This window comes from Gopherus flavomarginatus, chromosome 9 (genome assembly GCF_025201925.1).
Source record: "Gopherus flavomarginatus isolate rGopFla2 chromosome 9, rGopFla2.mat.asm, whole genome shotgun sequence".
Classification (NCBI taxonomy): Eukaryota; Metazoa; Chordata; order Testudines; family Testudinidae; genus Gopherus; species Gopherus flavomarginatus.
The window spans coordinates 48,713,929-48,736,762 of NC_066625.1; the positions used below are offsets into that span (position 1 = coordinate 48,713,929).

Genomic DNA, 22,834 nt, shown 5'->3' on the forward strand with positions numbered 1-22,834 from the left:
GTGCTGGGGCTCTACGCACCAAGGAAGAGGTGCTGGGCGCCGGGTCGGACAGCTCGGGGTCCGAGTGTGGCCGTAAAGCCACCTCCATCAGGAGCACTTTGAGTCTCTGCTCTCTGTCCTTAAGAGTCCTGGGACGGAATCCCCTGCAGATACTGCACTCGTCTCTTTGGTGGCTCTCTCCAAGGCACCTTAAGCAGGAAGAGTGCAGGTGACTCTTCGGCACAAACTTCCCGCAGTCCTTGCAGAGTTTAAGCCCTAGGGACCCGGGCATGCCCCAGCAGGGCGAAGAGTATGTTGGGGGATAAAAACCCAAACTATTAACTATCTAACACTAACTAAACTATGAGAGAGGAAACAACTATATACACGTGAACAGGACACTGCTATGCTTGCTGTAAGAACGAGCAAAAAGTTCCAGCTAGCCGTCACCAGCGGTAAGAAGGAACTGAGGGGGTGGAGGGTCGGCGGGCGCCTATATAGGGCACCATAGAGGCGCCACGCCAGGGGGTGCCAAGGCCAACCCTCCGGACACTGCTAAGGGTATATCTTTCAGCTGGCATGCGCGCCCACACCTGCTTGGAATGGATATGAACAATCACTTGAAGAAAACTTTTCAAATATTCCCTTCTACCACATAGACATGATAATTAAGAATCAAAATTTGATCTTAGTATAGGGGTAGGCAACCTATGGCACGCATGCCAAACATGGCATGAGAGCCAATTTTTAATGGCACGCTGGGGCTTACCGGGACTCCAGTGTGACATTAAAAATCTTGCTGACGCGGCAAGCCGCAGGGTCCGCACTCCCGAGACGGAGTGTCCGGCCGAGTGCAGCAAGCAGCCAGCCCCTACCCCGCCTTGCCCCAAAGCCCTGCCATCGTGCGTGCACCACTCTGGGGGCCAGGGCTGCGCTCTCCCGCGGGGCAGTATTTGGCTCCACAGGGAGGGAAAGACGCTCCCTGCTCATCTGCAGCACTGCCACTGCGCACGCAGCATTCTCAGTGGTTGGGCTGCACGCGTGGCAGCAGGGCTCCGGATGAGCAGGGAGCCTCAGGGTCCAGGGCCAGGGGGTGGGTGGATAAGGGGTGGGGGCAGTCAGGGGACAGGGAGCAGGGTGGGTTGGATGGGGGGTGGGATCCCAGAGGGATGGTTAGGGGCGGGGGTCTTTGGAGGGGGCAGTCAGGGAGCAGGGGCAGTGAACGGGGCATGGGAGTCCCGGAGTCTGTTAGGTGGTGGGGAGTGGATGGGGTCAGGGCAGTCAGGGAACAGGGAGTAAGGAGGGTCTGGTGGGGGGGGGCAGTTAGGGTGGGGGGGTCTCTGGAGGAGGTGGTCAGGGGACAAGAAGCTGGGGTGGTTGGATGAGTCGGGAGTTCTGGGGGGGACGCTGTCAGGAGGCAGGAGTGTGGAGAGGGGTTGAGGCAGGCAGGGAGCAGAGGAGGTTGTATGGATCAGGAGTTCTGGGGGTCCTGTCAGGGGGCAGGAAGCGGTTGGATAGGCATGGGAGTTCGGGAGGGGGTGTCTGTCTGGGTGCGGGGGTGCGGATAAGGATCGGGGAAGTCAGGGGACAGGTAGGGTTAGGGTCCTAGGGGGGCAGTCAGGGGACAAGGAGCAAGGAGGCTTAGATAGGGGATAGGGTCCTGGGGGGCAGGGGTCCCAGTAGGGAGTAGTCAGGGGACAAGGAGCGGGAGGATTGGGGGTTCTGAGGGGGGCAGTCACCCAGCCCTCTGCCCAGAGCCCTGACCCCAACACACACAGCCCTCTGCCCTGAGCCCTGCACCCCCACACACACATCCAGGCCCCTGCCTTGAGCCCTGTACCTTCCTCATACTCATCCAGCCTTCTGTTGACTCCTTCACCCCGCCCTCCCACAACCCCAGCCCTGACTCGGCACCCCCACACATACTCAGCCCCCACTGCCCTGTCACCTGCACCTCCCTCACATGTCCCCAGCCCTCTGCCCTGACTCTTGCACCCCCACATATGCCAAGCTCTCCCACATCCCATGTACCCCACACATCCCCACACCCACCCTCACACCAAATGGGAGCTCCTGCACACACACCCTCACATTCCCACCTGCACCCCTCACACTAAATAGGAGCTGTCCAGGTGAGTGCCCCCATACCAAAACCTCCTGCTCCAACCCTGAGCCTCCTCCTTCATTCTAGCTCCTGGCCAGACCTTTCACCCCCAGCCCTGTGCTCAGTGCACTCCCACCCTCAGCTCAGTGCAGAGAGAGGAAGAGAATGGGCCAGAACCAGGGAGAAGGTAGGTACCCACTGTATGTGGGCAGAGCCGGGACCCCAGATCAGCAGCGGGGTGAGCCGGTCTGGCAGCCAGAATCCTGGCTGGCAGGAGCAGGCGGATGGAACCCCTGAGCAGCAGTGGGCTGAGCCACTCGGCCCACTGCCAATCTGGGGTCCCGGCTGCCGGCCCCGCACAGCCTGCTGCCAGTCTGGGGTTCTGGCTGCCGGACCCTTCCGAGCTGGGCTCCCGGCCGCAGGCCCCGCTCAGCCCACTGCCAATCTAGGTGAACAGAACCCCAGACGAGCAGCAGGCTGAGTGGGCCGGTGGCATAAGATCAACATTTTAATTTTAAATGAAGCTTCGTAAACATTTTGAAAACCTTGTTTATTTTACAATACAACACTAGTTTAGTTATATAATATATAGACTTGTAGAGAAAGACCTTCTAAAAAACATTAAAATGTATTACCGGCATGCAGGGCCGGCTCCAGGCACCAGCTTATCAAGCAGGTGCTTGGAGCGGCAACTCCGGAGGGGGCGGCACTTTCAGGCATTCGGCAGCAATTTGGCGGAGGGTCCCTCACTCCTGCTTGGAGCGAAAGACCTCCCACTGAATTGCCGCAGATCGCGATTGCAGCTTTTTTTTTTTTTTTAGCCGGTCCTGCTGGCATGCGAAACCTTAAATTAGAGTGAATAAATGAAGACTTGGCACACCACTTCTGAAAAGCTGCCAATCCTTGTCTTAGCATATAACCTAAAATTTATCTTTTTTAAAAAATCCATGTTTTGATACTGAAAACTCAAGCAAATATGGTCCAGTAATATTTCTGTTCCACTGAAGAAGCAATCAAGCAATGAACAACTAAGTCAAAAACAAAACAAATATTTGTTTCATTATGTTGATGAAGATTTTCATTACAAATTTTCCAATTGGAAAATAAAATTAAAATCAACTTTTTCTCTGCTGAAGAGGTTGACAAAAACATTTTCTGATAGAAATTTTTTTCAAACAATTACTTCCTACCAGACCTCCATCTAAAGGTGCTATCAGACAACAGGAAGTAAAATACATTTGAAATCTTTATTAAATACTTTGGAGTTTTGCTGCCCATAGGATCCATTAGCCCACTCAATCTATGGGGTGATGGCTCTAGTTTTACAATAGACAAGGGTTTTCAGGTTTTTCGTTTTTATTAAAGGTTTGCAGAAAGCATTCAAAATTTATGCAAATACCATAAATTTGCATTATTCACATTTTTTCATGCCTTCAAAACTTTCATATATTGGATTACCAGCCATATTTTGCTGGATTTGGTACTGTGATTCTTACAACTCTTTTCATCCGAATTGTCTCAGCAATAGCCTAACAGAATCAGTCCCTATATCTGTCGGGTACAGCAGAGGGAATGTGATGGGACAAGAAAATGAGGCAAGACATTTTTAAAAAAAGAAAAATCCTAGATTTTCAATCAACATGCTGAGTATTTTTTTAATTCTCTCTAACCGTTGCCCTTCGCTTCCCAAGCTAAGCAAGTTCTTCTATTTAAAGGACAGTGGGCCAGGTCTTAAAGGTATTTATGCACCTAACTCCCATTGAAATCAATAGAAAACGTTTTTACATTAGAAACTGCTTCCCCGAGTCATTCCATCCCTACTTTCCCCTTATTCAAACAACTGAAGAGATTCTTCTCAAACTTTCAAAAAACAATTCCCATTCACATACAGTAATTCCTCACTTAACATCATCCAGGTTAACGTTGTTTCGTTGATCTATTAGAGAACATGCTCATTTAAAGTTACGCAATGCTCCCTTATAACATTGATTGGCAGCCACCTGCTCGCAGGAAGAGCAGCCTGTTGGAGATAGCTGGTAAGGGCTTGGAACCAGGGCAGGTCGGCAGCTCCCCTAAGTTCCCTGTGCAACAGGCTATCAAGTACCGGGCAGTTCAGGTGTCCTTACCCCCATTGCCTTGGAGCTGCTCCCAGGAGCCTCTTGCTTGCTGTGGAGGGGGTGGAGGGGAAGAGGAGTGCTGATGTCAGGATGTCCCCCTCCTCCAACTCCTACCCCCTGCCCTTGTACCCCATCTCTACAGAGCAGGGGACGATGACACTACAGGGCTCAGGACAGAGGGAGCTTGCTGGCGGCAGCTGCTGTCTCAACTTGCTGATTTACTTGAAAAGGCAGTGTACTTAGAGTGAGGTCAGCGTACTTAAAGGGGCAATGCATGTCTGTCTCGCTCTCGCTCGCTCTCTCTCACACACACACAGACGTGTCTCTCTCTGTCTCACACGCACATGCATGCACACTCCCAGCACCTTGGAAAGTGGAGAGAGTGGTACGCTCCAGTTGGATAGTGTGGGTTCATCATCACATTCAGTTTCCACAGGGAATGTTTGCAACCACTGCCATGCCTCTATTGTGTCTCCTCCCTCCATTCGTGCTACCTTATAGAGTGTGAGGATACATTAACAAAAATGTATTAACCCTTGAGGGCTCAGCTGAGTGTTAGTTCACCATTTAGCGGCAAGGCATTCCCTGGGAAATATCCCACCCTCTGACTCCACCCCGTCAATCAAGCTTCACAATCATCATTGCTATGTACAGTATTAAATTGTTTGTTTAAAACTTACAGTGTGTGTGTGTCTGTGTGTGTGTGTATATATAATGTCTTTTGTTTGGCAAAAAAAATTCCCTGGAACCTAACCCCCCCCCATTTACATTAATTCTTATGGGGAAATTGGATTCGCTTAACATCATTTCACTTAAAGTAGCATTTTTCAGGAATATAACTACAATGTTAAGCGAGGAGTTAGTGTACAGAAACCAGGCAGGGAAATTTTTGTTCCAGGGGAATGTTCATTAAAAGTAGCAGCATATGAAATTAGCTTTATAATGGTCTCTCTTTTGCAGCCTTAATTGAACAATTACCAGTGACCATCATAATATAGTACTCTTCCCAAACACTTAAGGTAGAGGTTAATACAGTTCTTAAACATAGTCCCCCTTACAGGTTTGAGTTAAGTTATCTTCTGAGCTTTGATTTTTCCAGTGTACTGCACCAGAGACATTTCTACAGATTACTCCAGTGGATGGAGTTCTGACAAGTCAAAAGCTGAATTTAATCATGTAACATGCTGTACCAATGATGAAGAACTACGGAGAGATAGCCACTTAAAATCAAGTTTTCAAACTTACTAGTTATTTTGCAAGTCCTAATGTATTAAAGCTAAGTTTAATAAAGAGATTGGGATACTTTTTAACACATTCAACATAGGAATAGCCACATTCCGTTTAGTCCAACACGCTGTTTCTAACAGTGGTCACTTACTTGCAAGAAAAATCCCAGTAATGGCTAGTTATCAAATAACCTGTTAGGAAGTTTCTTCCTAATTCTTGGCATTTAGGTGTTGATTTTGGATGAAGCATAAAGATTTATTTTTTTATTCTAATATACTTCTTTATGCTGTCTTTATGTAAAGAGAATAACATAATGGTATGTTCTTTTAAGATTCCTATTAAGCTCTTCGCCTCAGTGATATCTAGAAACACTAAATTCCACATATTAATTATGCATGCCTTAAAATGTATTTCCTTTTGCCCATTTCAGATTTGTTGCCTTTCAATTTTATTGATCGTTTGGTTTTATTCCTATTATGAGAAAGGGTAAACAGAGTACCCAATTTACATTCGCTATATCAGTGGCTCTCAACCCTTCCAGACTACTTCACCCCTTTCAGGAGTCTGATTTGTTTTGTGTACCCCAAGTTTCATCCCACTTAAAAACTACTTGCTAACAAAATCAGCACACTATTACTGAAAAATTGCTTTCTCATTTTTACCACATAACTATGGAATAAATCAATTGGAATATAAATATTGTACTTGCATTTCAGTGTGTAGTATACAGAACAGTATAAACAACTCAAACAATTCTCTCTCTGTATGAATTTAAACACAGCAAAATAGAGGCTCAAATTAAATGAATATCTTCCTCCCCATCCCCCAGCTCAAAAATAAATAAAATAAAATAAAATAAAATAAAATAAAATAAAATAAAATAAAATAGAGGACCAAAAACATGCCACACGTTTTCTGCTTGGAACTTAATTTCTCTCACTCCCTAGATCAGGACTAATCCCAGTGTCTATTGTATATTTGAGTCTTTGTAAAACCAGTTTTAAGAATAAATGAACACTTTTAAAGACTGATAGGCTGTTCTAATAAACAGGTATGTTTTGGTTTTGAAGTGAAATCAAATGGAAACTTTGCTGTGAACAATTCCTATACTGCAGAGTACTGTACTAATGAAAACATACAATGGTGGGTGAGTGAGCTCAGATGTTGTATAGCTGGAGGTTGAATTTCATAAATCTGGCATTTCTGCCAATCTGTAATGTATCAGGTCACTCACTCCAGATGTTGGCATTCCTGTTTTTCAGAAATCAAAAAGGGTTAGCTTTCTGGGTAATCTCAGTTTACTGGAAGTGACAGGCGGAGACTAGGGTCCAGCTCTGCAATATGACCTTGTTCCCTTTTCTCCCCCAACTCCACCATGGAATACTGGAGCATGAGTATGATGATGTCAGGAAACTTGAAACTTTCATGATCTCAAGAGAATTAAAGAAATTAAATTAGCTCTTCTCTCCCCTCTAGTTTAAAGGCACAGGGAGCTTTAATCTGAAATGCAATATTTTGTTTTTCATATTTACTTGCAAATATGTTGCATAAAAAAGGACTCCTGATCTTTATATCTGAGAATCAGAGCTAGCCAGTTTATTTCATATAAAGAATGTTTAAGCTAGACTTCAACAAGGCCTTTTACATGGAAATTTCACCACAAGGGTAGAGCCATCTTCTCTTCATTTTCTTTATTCAGCGAGCTTTTTATAATGCTGCAAAGAACTTCCTGATCTTTCTGATTAGATTTTGCCTTTGAATTGTGAAATGACAGTCTAAGGATATGTCTACACTTAAACTGTTACAGGGGCATAGAGAGAGGTTCTCTGGTTAGCGTAGGTAATCTACCGTCCCAAGAATTCTTCCATCAACCTAGCACTGTCTACTCTGGGGGTTGATTTGGCATAGTTACATCTCTCAGGAGTGTGGATATTTCACACCTCTGAGAGACACAGCTGTGCCTATGTGAGTTCCTAGTGTAGACCAGGCTTTTTAGGCTTTTAGAGACTTAGATGAGTTGTACTTAAATGTGTGTTAAACTGCTCAAAGTAAGTGGCATATTGGTGAAATGTTTTTTGCAACATTACATTTTCATAAATATCTGTTTTTTCATTCATATCTTAACCAAATATTATCCTAGGTAAAAAAAATACATCTCATTCTTGATGTCTTACTTTTTAGTGTTAGAAGATTGGAAAGGTTGAGCAAGGTAGATTTTAGGAATGCAGTTTATACAATTTCTGTAAGCTATTAGTAGAAACTGAGAAACAATTTAGACAATTTCAGGGTAATAAAAATGTTCAAGTTCACATCTATCATTCTAGATTCTCCCAAGCTGCATTTACTTCTTTTCATGTGAGATGGCAAGAAGAACGATTTGTCTTTATTGCTACTTTGACTTAGTCCTGAATTTGGACTGCTAATCTTACATATTTAATTACGGGCAAAAATGAAAATTCTCTATGAAGTTTGGCATATTTTCTTATGCTTTTTTAAACACTGTCATGCTCTTGCATAGGAGCTTTGTTTGGAGACAAGGACAAAGATTTTCAAAAGTGAATAGTGATTTTTAGTTGCCTCAATTTTGGTGTGTCCAACTTGAGAGACCTTAAAGAGGCCTGATTTTGAGAAAGTGCAGGGCCCTCATGCATACTGCCAATGCCATGGGTAAGATTTTTGTGCTGGGCCTCTTGGGTGGCTACCTGACACTGCAAATTTTTCACAGGACATTAGAGACATGGTGAAATCCTGACCCTACTGAAAACGAGAGTTTTGCCATTTACTTGGAGCCAGGATTTCATCCTTGATGTATTAACTTCAGTTCAGGCAGCAGAGTTCTGGGAACCACTACTTTTTAAATGTATTGTCACCTGTAATCCCATCAATTTATTTCCTCCCTCATTGTTATACTTCTCTTTTTTATTTGCCTGACTGCAGCCTCTTGTGGCACATCTTTTAGGAGAGGACATCTTTGTCTGAACCCTTTGGGCCATAACATGTAACTGGAATGTTAAGGGTCCATCTGTTATTTACCCTGCTCTACCTTTCCTTAGTTTGTGGGGAATTACCCAAGTAAACGTCCACGATTATAAAACTGTTAGAAATAAAGTTTGTTAAAAATAGAGAGAAAGAGTTTAAAATAAGTTGTGCATAATATAGCTAATCTGAAAATTTAGCAAAGCTCAGCTGGATAGGCTTGCTATAATTTCGTTAAACTAGAAAGAAAATAAATCACTTACATTCCTTGAAATGAATGTCTATTCTTTAACTCTCTTTGGACAGAGCAGCCTCAGATTCCTTCTCCTTTCTGAGTCTGAGATTTCTCTCTCAGATTCTTCCAGGACTTGTTTTTTCAAGATTTCCAGCCCATCTATCATGGGTGTTTATAAAGTTCATCATTATCCCTAGCACCTCTTGCAAAAGTTGTTTGGTTTGTTATCATACCAGACAACTCCTCACATAGTCCTTAGTGGGTAGCTCTACAACTTGTCTGCAACTGCATCAGTCCTCTATTGTGGAAAAGGTCTGTAAGGATTGTTAATTAACCTCATTTCAAATGGTTAATTTACTGACCATGCAAACAGATTCTAACCTGTCAGGTGAGATAGTCAGCCTCTGTCTACATTTTAAAATGTAGCTTATAGGCTTTCATAATTCAATTTTAACATACTAACTTACTCCATATTAAATATCATTTGATAGCTACCACCATATTCTTTTATAGGGACATTCCTGCCCATGATTGAGTGAGGGTTGTGGGCACTGCTATTTAAAACCTGTTTGTGTTCATTAGAGGATGAACAGGAACAGAGAGGAAGACTTTTTTCCCTACATCTGTTCATTACTTCCACAAGAGAATCTGTTACACTACCATGCCAGTTTTCTATTTCATCTATGATTAAACTTTCTTCAGTAACAGGTCAGCTTCATCTCTAGAAAACAGACACTTCTGTGTGTGTGTTTAATGCTATGGAATATTCCAATCTGAAAAGCCTTGCAAGAGGAAACAACTCTGAACACATAGTGTTTAGTTCTGTTTCCTATGAGAGTGACATCTGTAGGAGAAAACTGCTTGATGCAGTTTCTCAAATGGACAGTAGCAGATACTTAATTTAAATGTAAATAACAATCTCCTTTTTTGAGTCGAATATTTTGCATGAGATGATGAAGGTAATTCTAGCCATTTTGATCCTAAACACTTAGGTAGCGCTAGAGCTTTAAAAGTTATAGTTATCCATTCAGACCACTTAATTTTATTAAAAATTAGGCAACCAATTATATATTCCATTAGAAAAATTATTAGTTTCTTCTTTAGAAGGATATAAATTTACTGTCTAGCAGAGATCGTAGAGCTTTATCAGTAAATATTAGCTTAGTAGCTAGCAAAGTCTCCTTGTTGATATTGACTAATGGGCAGAGTTATCTTTATTTACATAACTGCACTTTATGAAATGCATGTGCCTTCTGACTGCATATTGATAGAAGAGTGCCTTGCAATATAAATTCATACCATGGCCTTTCCAGGAAAGTCTTTAAAAATGTGCATTTATTCTTAAACTAGTTTTACAAATACTCAAATATACAATAGATGCAGGGATTAGACCTGGTCTAGGGAGTGAGAGAAAACAAGTTCCAAGCAGAAAGTATGTGGCATTTTTTTGGTCCTCCTACTTCTTTTGAGGGAGGGAGGGGTTTACATTTAAACTGAGCCTCTATTATGGTGTTTTTAAATTTTCCATGCAATTAGCACACGTCACACTTCTAATTGTTCCTTTTCATTTCCACTTAACTAGCTTTCTCATTTTTGTATAGTTCCCCTTTCTGAAGCTAAATGCTACTGTAGTGGGCTTCTTTGCTATTTCCCCCCCACACCCCCAAAAGGGTGTTAAATTGAATTACATTATGATCAGTACTACCAAAAAGTTCAACTATACTCACCTCTTGGACCAGATCTTGTGCTCCATCTAGGACTAAATCAGCAATTGCCTCTCACCTTGTGGGTTCCAGGACTAGCTTCTTCAAGAAGCTGTCATTAATAGTGTCTACGAATATTATCTTTGAATCCTGTCCAGAGGTGACAACAACCCAGTCAATATAGGGATAGGCCTGCACCAAATGCACAAACAGGCCATCTATCCACAAGCCATCTATCCACATGCTGCACTGAGTGCTATAAATCACTGGTTCTCAATCTTTTTTTTACCCAGGGACCTCTAACCTTAAATAGACAAACCTACAGACCTCCAACCAGAGATGGTGTATGGGGGGAAGCACTCCCTTCCCAAGCCCCCCTGCCTAGGGCTGAAGCCAATCCTTGGTGGGCCCCCTGAAATCTAATCCAAGGGGGCCCACAAACCCCCAGTTGAGAACCAGTGCAATAAACTGCTGGACATCTGCCTGCATTATTTGTACTCTTTCAGGGGGTTGTTTGTTCCTTTTTTGTTTGCTTGCTTTTGTGGGGAGGGGAGGGGTATTTATTGCCCTAAGCTTAGAGAACGTTAGGTGTGTGTCTGGTTCTCACTCCCCTCTCTAAACTCCCTCACAAAACTCCCATTTGCTGCTCCTGGTTGCTTGCTCCTGTGGTAGCTTAGGAGCTGTCTTTTTAAGCCCCCACTCTCCCTGAGTGGCAATATGCCTACTCCCATACCTCCCAAATTTCTGCACAAGGTTGTATTTGAATTTACAGTGCACAGGTGTGCTCAGGTTCAACAGCCATAATATATCACCTTGAGCCTCACAGCTTCTATGAGTCATGACTGGTTAGCAAACATTTTGGGCACTTTGTCTGCACATGCGCAGTGAAATCCCATTTGGCAGATGCCAATCTAGAGCTAAATTCTTTCAAATATTGTTTTCAATGTATCTCCCCTAAAGGGCAAGTGAGAATGTCATGCATTAGCTGGGGTAAATGTTGAGAGATTGAGACCATTTGAGGCATGATCAAAATCATAGTTTGATACCTAGCTCTGTGCAAAAAATACTGATAGACTCCAGCAAACTTAAGAAAAGATGAGGGTTTCTTTGGGATGCAGTGGGGTCTGTATCTCGGGAATCAATGGATCAAATGACCCCAAGATTTGGATCACTAACCTATCTTTATGAGGCACACCAAATTTCAAGGCAATCAGCATAAACATGCAGATTTTATAGCATTTAGAGTCATCGAACTTTAAACACAAAGGCGTTCTTAACCTTAACAGCAGAACTAGAGCTCTACTATAATAAAACTTTTTTTCATCTACATCTTCTGATATTGTGATAAAGAACTGAAAGCCCCTTATCTACACTAGCCTTTTCCCTAGAATTTCCCACAATTGCTGCCACTAATTCAGATCCACCACAACCACCATGGGAGCTGTAAAGAAGATGAGGCACTGATGTTATCAGCACTGTCATCTAGACTTTCTCTGAACTCTTGTTTAACATCCTGGGGCTTGACCAAACAAGGAGAGCATAAATGTCATGATTTTTTTAAAAAATGCAACAATTTTTTAAATTATTTTATTTAAATCATTTTATTTAAACTGATTTTATATTTACGTGATGTTAGCTCTTAGTTTTCTTCCCAGTTTATTGATAAAGTGGATATTTTGTATTTGATTTTTTAGTTTCCTAATTGTTGGTAGAATTTTTAGATTTTACACAGAAATTTTTTCTAAGTTGCACACTTAAAATGTTCATCCGTATAGTAAGATAATTCTAGAGTCTCGTTAACATCCTTAGTACAAACACAACACAAATTAATAAGCAAATAGCCCAGGCTATATTTGCAACCAGCACCACCTATCAATATATTGAACTTCCACAAGTTAAGAAGCTAAAATGTTTCATCAAGACTATATTCGTCTCTCAGGGTTTGCAGTTCTGAAGTCAGTGGGGCTTGTTCTCCTAAGTCAATTAGGTGCCTAAATATGGAAACAAGGGCCCATATAAATGTCTATTTTTGTACATTTTGGCTCTTTTTATAAATTGTTTCACAATAAGTTTAACATACTGAAAGTCTAAATAACGGTAGGTGCCTGGAACGTGGAAGCAATTAAGTTTTGAAGTGAGAAAAATTTTATGCCACTAAGAGAAAAGTAAATTTTTAGCTTCTGCTGCTGCAAAAACTTACACACAAGCTTAACTTTAAGCATGAACAGCCCCACTGAAGTCAATGAGATGATTCATGTGACCCGCTAAGCATTAGTGAGATAGGAGCCTTAATTGTGAGTATTTTGTCTGCTGCCTATCACAGTAGTATAGTGGAGTTTTAAAAAGAAAGAATGGCATTTATAGATTAGATCTTCTTAAATTTTATCTGAAGCTGCAGTAGCACAAATTTTCAAATAGTTTTACAAAGTTTCAACCTGATATAAATTAATGATAAAAAGTCAAGTTATTTAATTTATGTAAACACTCCACCCCATAAATGCCTTTTCTTCCCCTTGATGATAATACCACCTAATAACTTCCACATCATTTTTGCAAATTGCATGAGTAACCAGTTTTTAAAAAAAACAACAGAGGAAAAGATCTTAGTACTTGTAATCAACTCATACTGGTCATGGAGACCTTGGTCCAACATCTTGTAAATAAAAATATTTAGCATTAAAATGGAAGATTTAAAGTAACAAATATCATTAGCAATCTTTTCCATCAAGAAAATTTTACCCATTTTGCACTCCAACTGACTGCATGCAACTTGTGAGGTTGGGTCTTCAATAGTATGGTATCACCAAGCAGCTGATAGGCTTTCTACTTGGAAAAGTTTCCAAAACCAAAATGTAATGAATAATTTGCAGGACATGGTTTGCTTAGTGCAGTGGTCCCCAATCTTTTTCAATTGTGCCCTCACAACCAGTTCGCTGCCTCCCCCCTGGTGGGATGGAGGTGTGAATGGGGCAGGACAGGGGAGGGGAGCCACACTCAGAGCAAGACAGGGATACCACCAGTATCTCTCTGACCAGAGCCATCCCTGAATGCTCCTCCAGGTGAGCAGCAGCTGCTACTCTTCCCACTAGGGGTGCCAACTTTTTAACTACTGAAAACTGGACACCCTGCCCGGCAAGGCCCAACCCCTTGTCCCGCCTCTTTCTCCAAGGCCCCACCCCCAGTCCCACCTCTTCCCCAGGACCCACTTGCTGCTCACTCCTTCCCCTGTTGCTCGCTTCACTTACCACCTGCTGAGTCTGCCTCTCAAGCTCTCGTCCACCTCAGCTCTCATCCACTGACCTCCCCTTCTCTACCTACGCTACATTGATGACATCATCATCATCTGGACCCATTGGAAGGAGACTGAAAGAATTCCACCACGATTTCAACAGCTTCCGCCCCACCATCAACTTCAGCCTAGACCAATCTACACGGGAGGTCCACTTCCTAGACAACACGGTACAAATACGTGATGGTCACGTTAACACCACCCTATATCAGAAGTCCACCAACCACTAAGCCTACCTTCATGCTTCCAGCTTCCATCCTGGACACGCCACATGATCCATCATCTACAGCCAAGCGCTAAAGTACAACCGCATTTGCTCCAACCCCTCAGGCAGAGACCAACACCTACAAGATCTTTACCAAGCATTCTCAAAACTACAATACCCGCATAAGGAAATAAAGAAACAAATCAACAGAGCCAGAAGTGTACCCAGAAGCCTCCTGCTGCAAGACAAGCACAAGAAAGAAACCAACAGAACTCCACTGGCCATCACCTACAGTCCTCAGCTAAAACCTCTTCAACACATCATCAATGATCCACAACCCATTCTGGACAACAATCCCTCACGTTCATAGGCCTTGGGAGGCAGGCCCGTCCTCGCCCACAGATAACCTGCCAACCTTAAGCATAGTCTCACCAGCAACCAAACACCACACCATCATAACTCTAACCCGGGAACCAATCCATGCAACAAACCTTGATGCCAACGCTGCCCACATATCTACACCAGCGACACCATCACAGGACCTAACCAGATCAGCCACAACATCACTGGTTCATTCACCTGCACGTCCACCAATGTAATATACGTAATTATGTGCCAGCAATGCCCCCTCTGCTATGTACATCGGACAAACTGGACAGTCCCTACATAAAAAGGATAAATAGACACAAGTCAGATATTAGGAATGGCAATATACAAAAACCTGTAGGAGAACACTTCAACCTCCCTGGACACACAATAGCAGATTTAAAGAAAGCCATCCTGCAGCAAAAAAACTTCAGGACCTGACTTCAAAGAGAAACTGCTGAGCTTCAGTTCATCTGCAAACTTGATACCATCAGCTCCGGATTAAACAAAGACTGTGAATGGCTAGCCAACTACAAAAGCAGTTTCTCCTCCTTCTCACACCTCAGCTGCTAGAAGAGGGCCTCATTCTCCCTGACTGAACTAAACTTATCATCTCTGGACTGATTCTTGCCTGCATATTTATACCTGCCTCTGGAAATTTTCACTACTTGCATCTGACGAAGTGAGTATTCACCCATGAAAGCTTATGCTCCCATAAGTCTATAAGGTGCCACAGGACTCTTTGTCGCTAGTAATGGTCAAAGCAATCTAAAACTCAGAAACTGAGAATTAAATGATATTTTACAAAGCTTTTCTAAGCAGACAGATCTTATTCAGCACTGCAGAAATATTAATGAATGCAAAGTATGTATCAGCAGCAACATCTTAGTTATTGATATTTTCTACGCTCTATAGGTGGTATAAGGCATCTGTTTCTAACATTGGCAGATCATTAAATGTGTGACATTATGATGTAGGGAAAACTAAGATTTAACAATATTTATAAAATGTATCTGTGATAAATGAAGGTGGGTGGAGTGGGATGGGGTGCGGGATAAGCTTCCTTTTATGAATACCCAGCCAGCCAGCTAGCTATAAAATCCCTCTTGGTAGCTGTTCTCTACTTGCTTTCCCTGTAAAGGGTTAAAATGTCTTACTGTATGCATAAATAAAAGGAAGTGAGCAGGCACCTGGCCAAAAGGGCCAACAGGAAGGCTAGAACTTTTTAAAATTGAAACAAGACTCCCCTTTAGCCTGTCTCTTGTTGTTCTCCGGAGAGAGAGCAGGAACAGGGCTGAACTATGCTGTAGGAAGTGTTAAACTAGGTATGAAAAATCATCAAATCATACCTAAGAACTGCTTATCTGGAACCCCAGATATGTAAATAAATCAGGGAATGTCTAGGAAGACATGATTAGGGTTATTTCTTATTGGCTTGTAGACTCCTCTCTGCTAATCCCCAAATGCTTTTGTTTTGCTTGTAACCATTAAGCTGGACCTCAAGAAGGTTATTCTTGACATTCAATTTTTGTATGTTGTTTTTTTTAAATCTAGTAAAAGCGTAAGTTCCAGATGTATTTTCTTTCTTTTTGTTTTTAATAAAATTTACCTTTTTTAAGAACAGGTTTTTGGGGGGGAGGGGTTGTATCCTCAGAGGTTGTGCATATATTGTTTAATTAGCTGGTGGCAACAGCTAATTTCCTTTGTTTTTCTTTCTCAGCTCTTCCCTGGAAGGGGGCATGAAAGGGCGTGAGGGTACCCCACAGGAAGGAATTCCCAAGTGCATCTTTGTCAGTTTTCAAAAGTGGGGGGTTGCATTTGGCTGGTGGCAGCACCTACCCATCCAAGATCAGAGAGAAGCTGTAAGCTCGGAAGTTTTTATACAAGCCTGGAGTGACCAGTATTAAGTTTTAGAATCCTTCCAGGCCCCTATCTTCTGCACTCAAAGTGCCAGAGTGGGGAATCAGCCTTGAAAGTATCACTTACAATTTACCGCTCCTTTGAAAGCCTATATATTCACAGCACGCAGCCAGCTTGGCTTTACATGTAGAAGGTTCTGAAAAATATCCTTTTTTTAAAAAAACAGCTAAAAACTCAAGCATAGTATCTGTAGAATTTCTCATATGCAGGGTACACAATGTAGTGTAGCGTAAGTGTTTTATTAGCAATCAGTGAACTGTATTACTCACCTGCAGTTTTGCCATTTGTAAATAATACAGTTATTCCAAACTCATTTCAATATAAAAATGTATATTACATCTCTCCATTTTTTAAACATATGAAGTGCATCCCAGCACAGATGGCAACATAAGCTCCTATAGATCATATAAGACCAACCTACCCAACTTTAATTATTTTAATTAATAATTTCAGTTTCACTAGTTATACAAATTGTAGAAGTGATATTTTTTCACATAAGCATTTCTAACAAATGTTTCCACCCACAATCAATATTCTTCTAAGACAGCAGGGTTGCTGAATGTGGGTGTGTGGGTTGAAAATGTTTGTGTGGTATACATTTGGCCTCATCCAGAGTGGACAGATCTGTTTATGCCAATGCTTACAAACTTTTTTAAATGTACCTTTAGGAGTGCAAACAAAACAAAACAAAACAAAACAATCGGTCTGTGCAGCATTTCTAAGTTTATTAAAGGTGATATGGTCACAGAACCTCCACCCTAGATCACTGGAATTTTCAGAATGGTATAAAGGAGAATACAAGGACTGGACATTTTAAAAGGTATTTTAAATTCTCTTTGTTTCTCACTCTATTAACTTTACCTGTTCATAATCATTGCACTGAAAATGAGAACAGACATGCCACACAGTGTAAATGATCTGGTGTAGAACTCAGCAAAATGAAATATCACTACTCAGTCAAAAGAGACTAAATTATAATTATTTTAGATAAAATTATTGGGATTGCTTTTAATGTCAGTTCCAAAAAACATATAGAAATTATATTAAAAACAAACACTTCCCATTTCAGAGATATTCTGGAAGTCACTGCTGTAAGATGGAGAAAAATCAGTTGTTTATTTCCACTGTTACTGATCTTTCACAATACCACACAATAATGTAATAGAGACAATGTCTGAATATAAATGGCAACAAGTAGAAGCTCTGGGAGATGCTGTAGCACCAGTCAGGATGAATTCATTACCCTGAGCCATTTGTTCACAGAAGAAAAAATTGTCAGAAAAGCTGGCAAGCAGATCATTAGAGAAACGAAGGAAAATTGTTGCATGGACAATTTTTTCTCCTTAAATTGCTTCGGCTTCTTTTTCTTTTGTTTTTAAAGTCTGATTTGCTGTTGTGAAGTAATTATAAGCCTCTTTCATGTAGTGTGTATAGTTTGCATAAAGCTACATTGTCCAAAAATAATGGAATCAGACATTCCTGAGGCCTCAGCTATAAATAGGTCCCTACCAAATGCAGGGTACATTATGGTCAATTTCACGATCATAGGATTTTAAAAATAATAAATTTCATGATTTCAGGTATTTAAATGTAAAATTTCAGGGTTGTAATTGTAGGGGTCCTGTGGGGGGGCTGCAGTACTGCTACCCTTACTTCTGCACTGCTGCTGTCAGCGGCACTGCCTTCAGAGTTGGGCAGCTGGAGAGCGGCAGCTGCTGGCCAAGAGCCCAGCTCTGAAGTCAGAGCCACCACGAGCAGCAGTGCAGAAGTAAGGATGGCATAGTTTGGTATTGCCACCCTTACTTCTGAGCTGCTGCCTGCAGAGCTGGGCCCTCAGTCAGTAGCTACCACTCTCTGGCCGCCCAGCTCTGAAGGCAGCAGCGCAGACAAAAGGGTGGCATGGTATGGTATTGCCACCCTAACTTCTGCATTGTTGCTGGCAGGATGCCACCTTCAGAGCTGAGTGCCTGGCCACCAGCCACCACTCTCTGGCCATCCATCTCTGAAGGCAAGGGAGCTACAATGCAATGCCTCATGTGCACAAGGCCACACCAGGGGAATTGCTCAATCTTTTCTGGGGACTCAGCAATGTCCACCAGACATGCCTGAACTTGTGTCCTCCAAGCACATGGGACTGAGCGTTTAAAACAGAACACCGGGGCCCCTATGCTTGGCCTTTTCTCCTCTTCCCACCTACGTTGCAAGCAACAAGGACACTCAGAAGACTGAAAACTCCAAGAAGGGAGACTGGCCCAGGTTTCAAGGGTGAAACCTGTGTACTATGAACTGCAATATCTAGTGGGGTGAGAAACTGCTTAATCTAGATGTTGCCCAGTCTAATAGAGATGAGAGTTTAGACTGCGTGCTTATATTTTATTTTATGTTGGTAACCACTCTGACTTTTTACCTATCACTTATATAATCACTTAAAATCTACCTTTTGTAGTCAATAAACTTGTTTTACTGGTCATCTTTACCAGTGAGTTTGCCTGAAATGTTTGATAAATCTGCTCACATTTACAAAGGCTGGTGGATATCCACTTTCTACTGATTAAGTGGTAAACCAATTAATAAACTTGCATTACTCATCTTGACCAGTGCAAGACAGTATATTCCTGAGGTACAAGCCTGGGAGCTGGGGAGGATTCGGCTGGTGCCTCTCTCTGTGATTCATGAGTGGCTCTGGGAGCATTCATGCAATCTAGCTGAGTATGGGACTGCAAATGCAGTTCTGCTGAGTGATAACAGCGCCTGAAGGGGTTTGCTACTTGTTACCAGCAAAGCATTGTGAGAGACAGCCCAGGCTGGAGAGTTAAGGGGACAAAGCAGTCCTACAGTCCCAAGCTGCACCCCGGGGATCCCGTCACATGCACATCGACATCATCATGCAGTCAATTATCATGCACTCAATTACAGGACTCACCTGCTACTGTAAGCTTTGCTGTCCTGCTTACAATGGTCCCAAGGCTTTCCACAGTTGCCACACATTGATAATATCCTTCATCAGGTTTATTGTGTTTGGAATGCACCACACTGTTTATTAATAAAGATCCATTTGGCAGCAGCTGGCGCCGGTCATCTGACACCAAATTTAGGAAAGTCCCATCTTTCTTCCATTCAATTTTTGGAGAAGGCTCACAGTAAGCTGAACAGTTCAGTATGATAAAAGCCCCTCGAACTGATAACGTGTCCACTGGCTCCACAAGAAAATAAAACGGAGTGAAGGTTCTCACGGTGGACCCTATAAAACATAAGTAAAATCTGGAAATGTTTGTTTACGCTTCCATAGTTATTAACATAAGGAGACGTTTCTTATGGGGAACAGAAAAATATTAGCAGCAAAGAATCCTGTGGCACCTTATAGACTAACAGATGTTTTGGAGCATGAGCTTTCGTGAGTGAATACCCACTTCGTCAGATGCATGCATCTGACGAAGTGGGTATTCACCCACAAAAGCTCGTGCTCCAAAACGTCTGTTAGTCTATAAGGTGCCACAGGATTCTTTGCTGCTTTTGCAGATCCAGACTAACACGGCTACCCCTCTGATAGAAAAATATTAGAATATCTAGTGTGCCATACTACTCATAACTCTTACAGTAGGAAATGTGTTTCTTAATAGTTTGGAAATGTCATTCTTCTGTTCAAGTAAGTTGAAAATATTTTAATATCTTCTATTGACAGGAGATATCTTGAGTGAACAAGTGTGTTAGGAATTTGAGACACAACACTGAAATTTTTGTAGGACAACTTTATGGAAAACCCTATTTGTTATTAAAGGTTCAAGGACAATCCGAAAAGAAAAGATACAAAGTTAAAAGCACTAGCCTGACTAACTTCTGATCAAGATAAAAAGAAAGAGGAAGGACCCATCAAGAACATCTATATGTCCAAGTTACTTTCTACTAAGCTCTATGACAGAACAGAAAATAATTCAACATACTGACATGTTATAAGAATAACTAAGCTTGGCCTATAAAAATAAGCTTTTTTGCCCTCATCCTTCCCAGAATCCCACAATAACTTTTTTAATAGGGGAAGAAGTTGTATTCCAATCATCCCAATGTTGACAAATTTAGTTTTATGAAACTTTAGGATTAAAAAGTTAACCTTTTAACTGCCCAAGACATATATCAGGGGCAGCAGAAGCTTCCTAACAGTGGCAGAGTCACCAGAACTGAACCATGCACCCCCACCCCATCCTTCCCCCCACCCAGGATCACCTGCCCCCTCTTTCCAGTGCCCCTGACATACATACTGATTGGTTAACCCTTTCAGCACTCAAAATATGCACAAAAGGCCTATTAATGCCTTCAAGTGTTGTTATTAAATTCAAGTTTAATTTCGTTTGCTGTGGACATTCAACAAAACTTGGACACTATATCAGAGACTTGTGACAAAATTTGATATACTGCATGCCAAGGTAGACCCATTATCACTGCAATAATATACTGGAACACTAATTGTTGTTCAGTGACTGGTGCCATTACACAAAGTCGAATTTCTTGTATTGACAATAAGCCAAAGCAGGAAAATAAAAGGGGCAGTAGTTCTTCCTTACCTCATGGAGTGTTGTGAGGATAAAATTTTTGCCCAGGGCTTGTTTTTAAGAAGTTGTAGACATTATCCCCTTTGTTAATAAAGCTATTTTTGGCATCGTTTTTTCTTCTCTTAAAACACTTCTTATTCTTTTTAAGCTCTCTAGCTATAAATAGCTATTTCTGCATTTTAAAACATGAACATTTTGCCCCCCTATCTTTTTGCTGAAACCCTTAATCAATTTGAGTAGTCTTATTTGGTTGACATCCCACTTTTTTATTTAAAATTCAAGCTGTTTCTTAACAGGAAATAGTCAATCTGAAATCTAGTTAAATTCAGTTTTTGTAGCATCATTTTCTAGTTAAAGTGTTTATATTTGGCTGCATATATAAAAGTTATAAAAATATAAAAGTTCAGCTGCTCTTTTGAAGATAAAGAAATCTTAGTCTTTAACGTGACAATCTAATTACTGGTATCTCTCGAAAATAACTTTTAGTAAGTTTTGGTTTTATAACTCTGATGGACTGGACTTATAAATTACTCTAATATTTCGGAGTTGCATGTTGTGGGCAGAGTGTATCAATTTTCCCAGATGTGTGTCACGGCCAACTCTAAATAGTTAACACATTTTATTTTACTTTCATTCTATAGAATATAAAAAAAAATTAGAGCAGAATTAAACGTCGTCTTATAGATTCCAATTTGTTTATAATATTATAAATAATGTGTTTTACAACTTTGATCAATTCATTACTATAAAGAGGTCTAAATAATAAGTTTCAAGATTTATCAAGACCATTATCTTCCAGATGCAAACTGACATATACCATTTAAAAATGTTATCTCTAACTGAAAGAAATATTTGATTAATGGCTAAGTGCTACTTTAGTATATTTATAGGAACAACATGGTATTGTCTTTCAGGACATTTTTCCTTGACCTTTTGTGATATATGGATACCAGTGAGAGCAGTCTGATGTCTTATTTGCAATAGTATGAAATAAAAACATTAAGAAATTAGACCTTGAGGGACAAGAGTGTCTGCTTTTTGGGTAATTATTTGTAATCCAATTCTGAGTCTAACATATCATGTGGTACCATAGTACAGTTTTTCACTCCTACATTAGTTAAAGGGTAAACATGATTACCTTTCCATTTTTAATTATTCTCAAATAAACTTCTATAACTAATATTCATAGTCTATTGCATAGGTTTTAATTACTATATTCCTAGTGTTGTCAGCGAGGGAGAGAGAAGGACTGTATGTCAGTATCACTTTCTTTTAGCATATCTTCATCACTGCCAGAGAAAACTCATCAAAGAAGCAAGAAATTATTTTGGGAGGGAACAGAGACTGACAACCAAATCAGGATCTCTTAATAAAACAGTTATTATAATGTTGGTCTGGTGGCAAGAGCAGTCTTAAAATTTTCATATCAGCTAATAAGAAAGAATGATAGGGTGCCCTAACTATTTGTTTGATCATGAAGGTGATTCTCCTTCTCCACTGAGGAATTGGAAGCAGGATATTTCACACATAATAAATCACACTGCTGGTATTATACTAATATAATTTAAAATACCACCACCAGAGCCTTTAACCACAAAATAAGAGGGTATAACATAAAATGTGGCAACTTGGTTCAGAAGCACTACTAACACAGAACACTGAAGTTTATTTCCATACCAAGCTGGGGAACAAATTGAGGAAACTGACAAGAGGCTTCTAAGAAACCAAGAGCATCCATCTATCAGCTGAAGACAAGAAAACAATGCCACACTGAGACAAAATGTCTTTTCACAACTGACTTTCTTCAGAAACTCTGCAACATTAACAACCTCTATCACAACACCATTCTTGCCATCATGGATGTCACCCCCCTATAAACCAACATCCCTTACAATAACACATACATTCCTACCTCAAATATCTACAAGACAAGGGACAACGCTCAGAGATCCACCCCAAACACATTGTTAAACTCACCTATTTCATCCTTACCCATAACAACTTTACATACAACAGCAAACATTTTGTCCAAACCATGGGAACAGGCATGGGTACAGGATACCTTCCCAGTATGCCAACCTCTTCATGAGCCACCTTGAGGAAGCATTTCTGCACAAATACAGCACAAAATCAATTATATACCTCAGTTACATCTATGACATTTTC

The 22,834-nt window shown here is 41.3% G+C and overlaps 1 protein-coding gene across 10 annotated transcripts in view; it reads right to left on the bottom strand.

Annotated features, from left to right (window-relative positions):
• NEO1 (neogenin 1) overlaps positions 1 to 22,834 on the bottom strand; it is a 549,782-nt gene that overhangs the window by 319,509 nt on the left and 207,439 nt on the right. For all 10 annotated transcript variants that reach the window (XM_050968064.1, XM_050968062.1, XM_050968067.1 and 7 more), the window contains exon 2: positions 19,045 to 19,362. In XM_050968064.1, the coding sequence (XP_050824021.1) occupies positions 19,045 to 19,362 (318 nt within the window). The remainder of the gene's footprint in view (positions 1 to 19,044; positions 19,363 to 22,834) is intronic.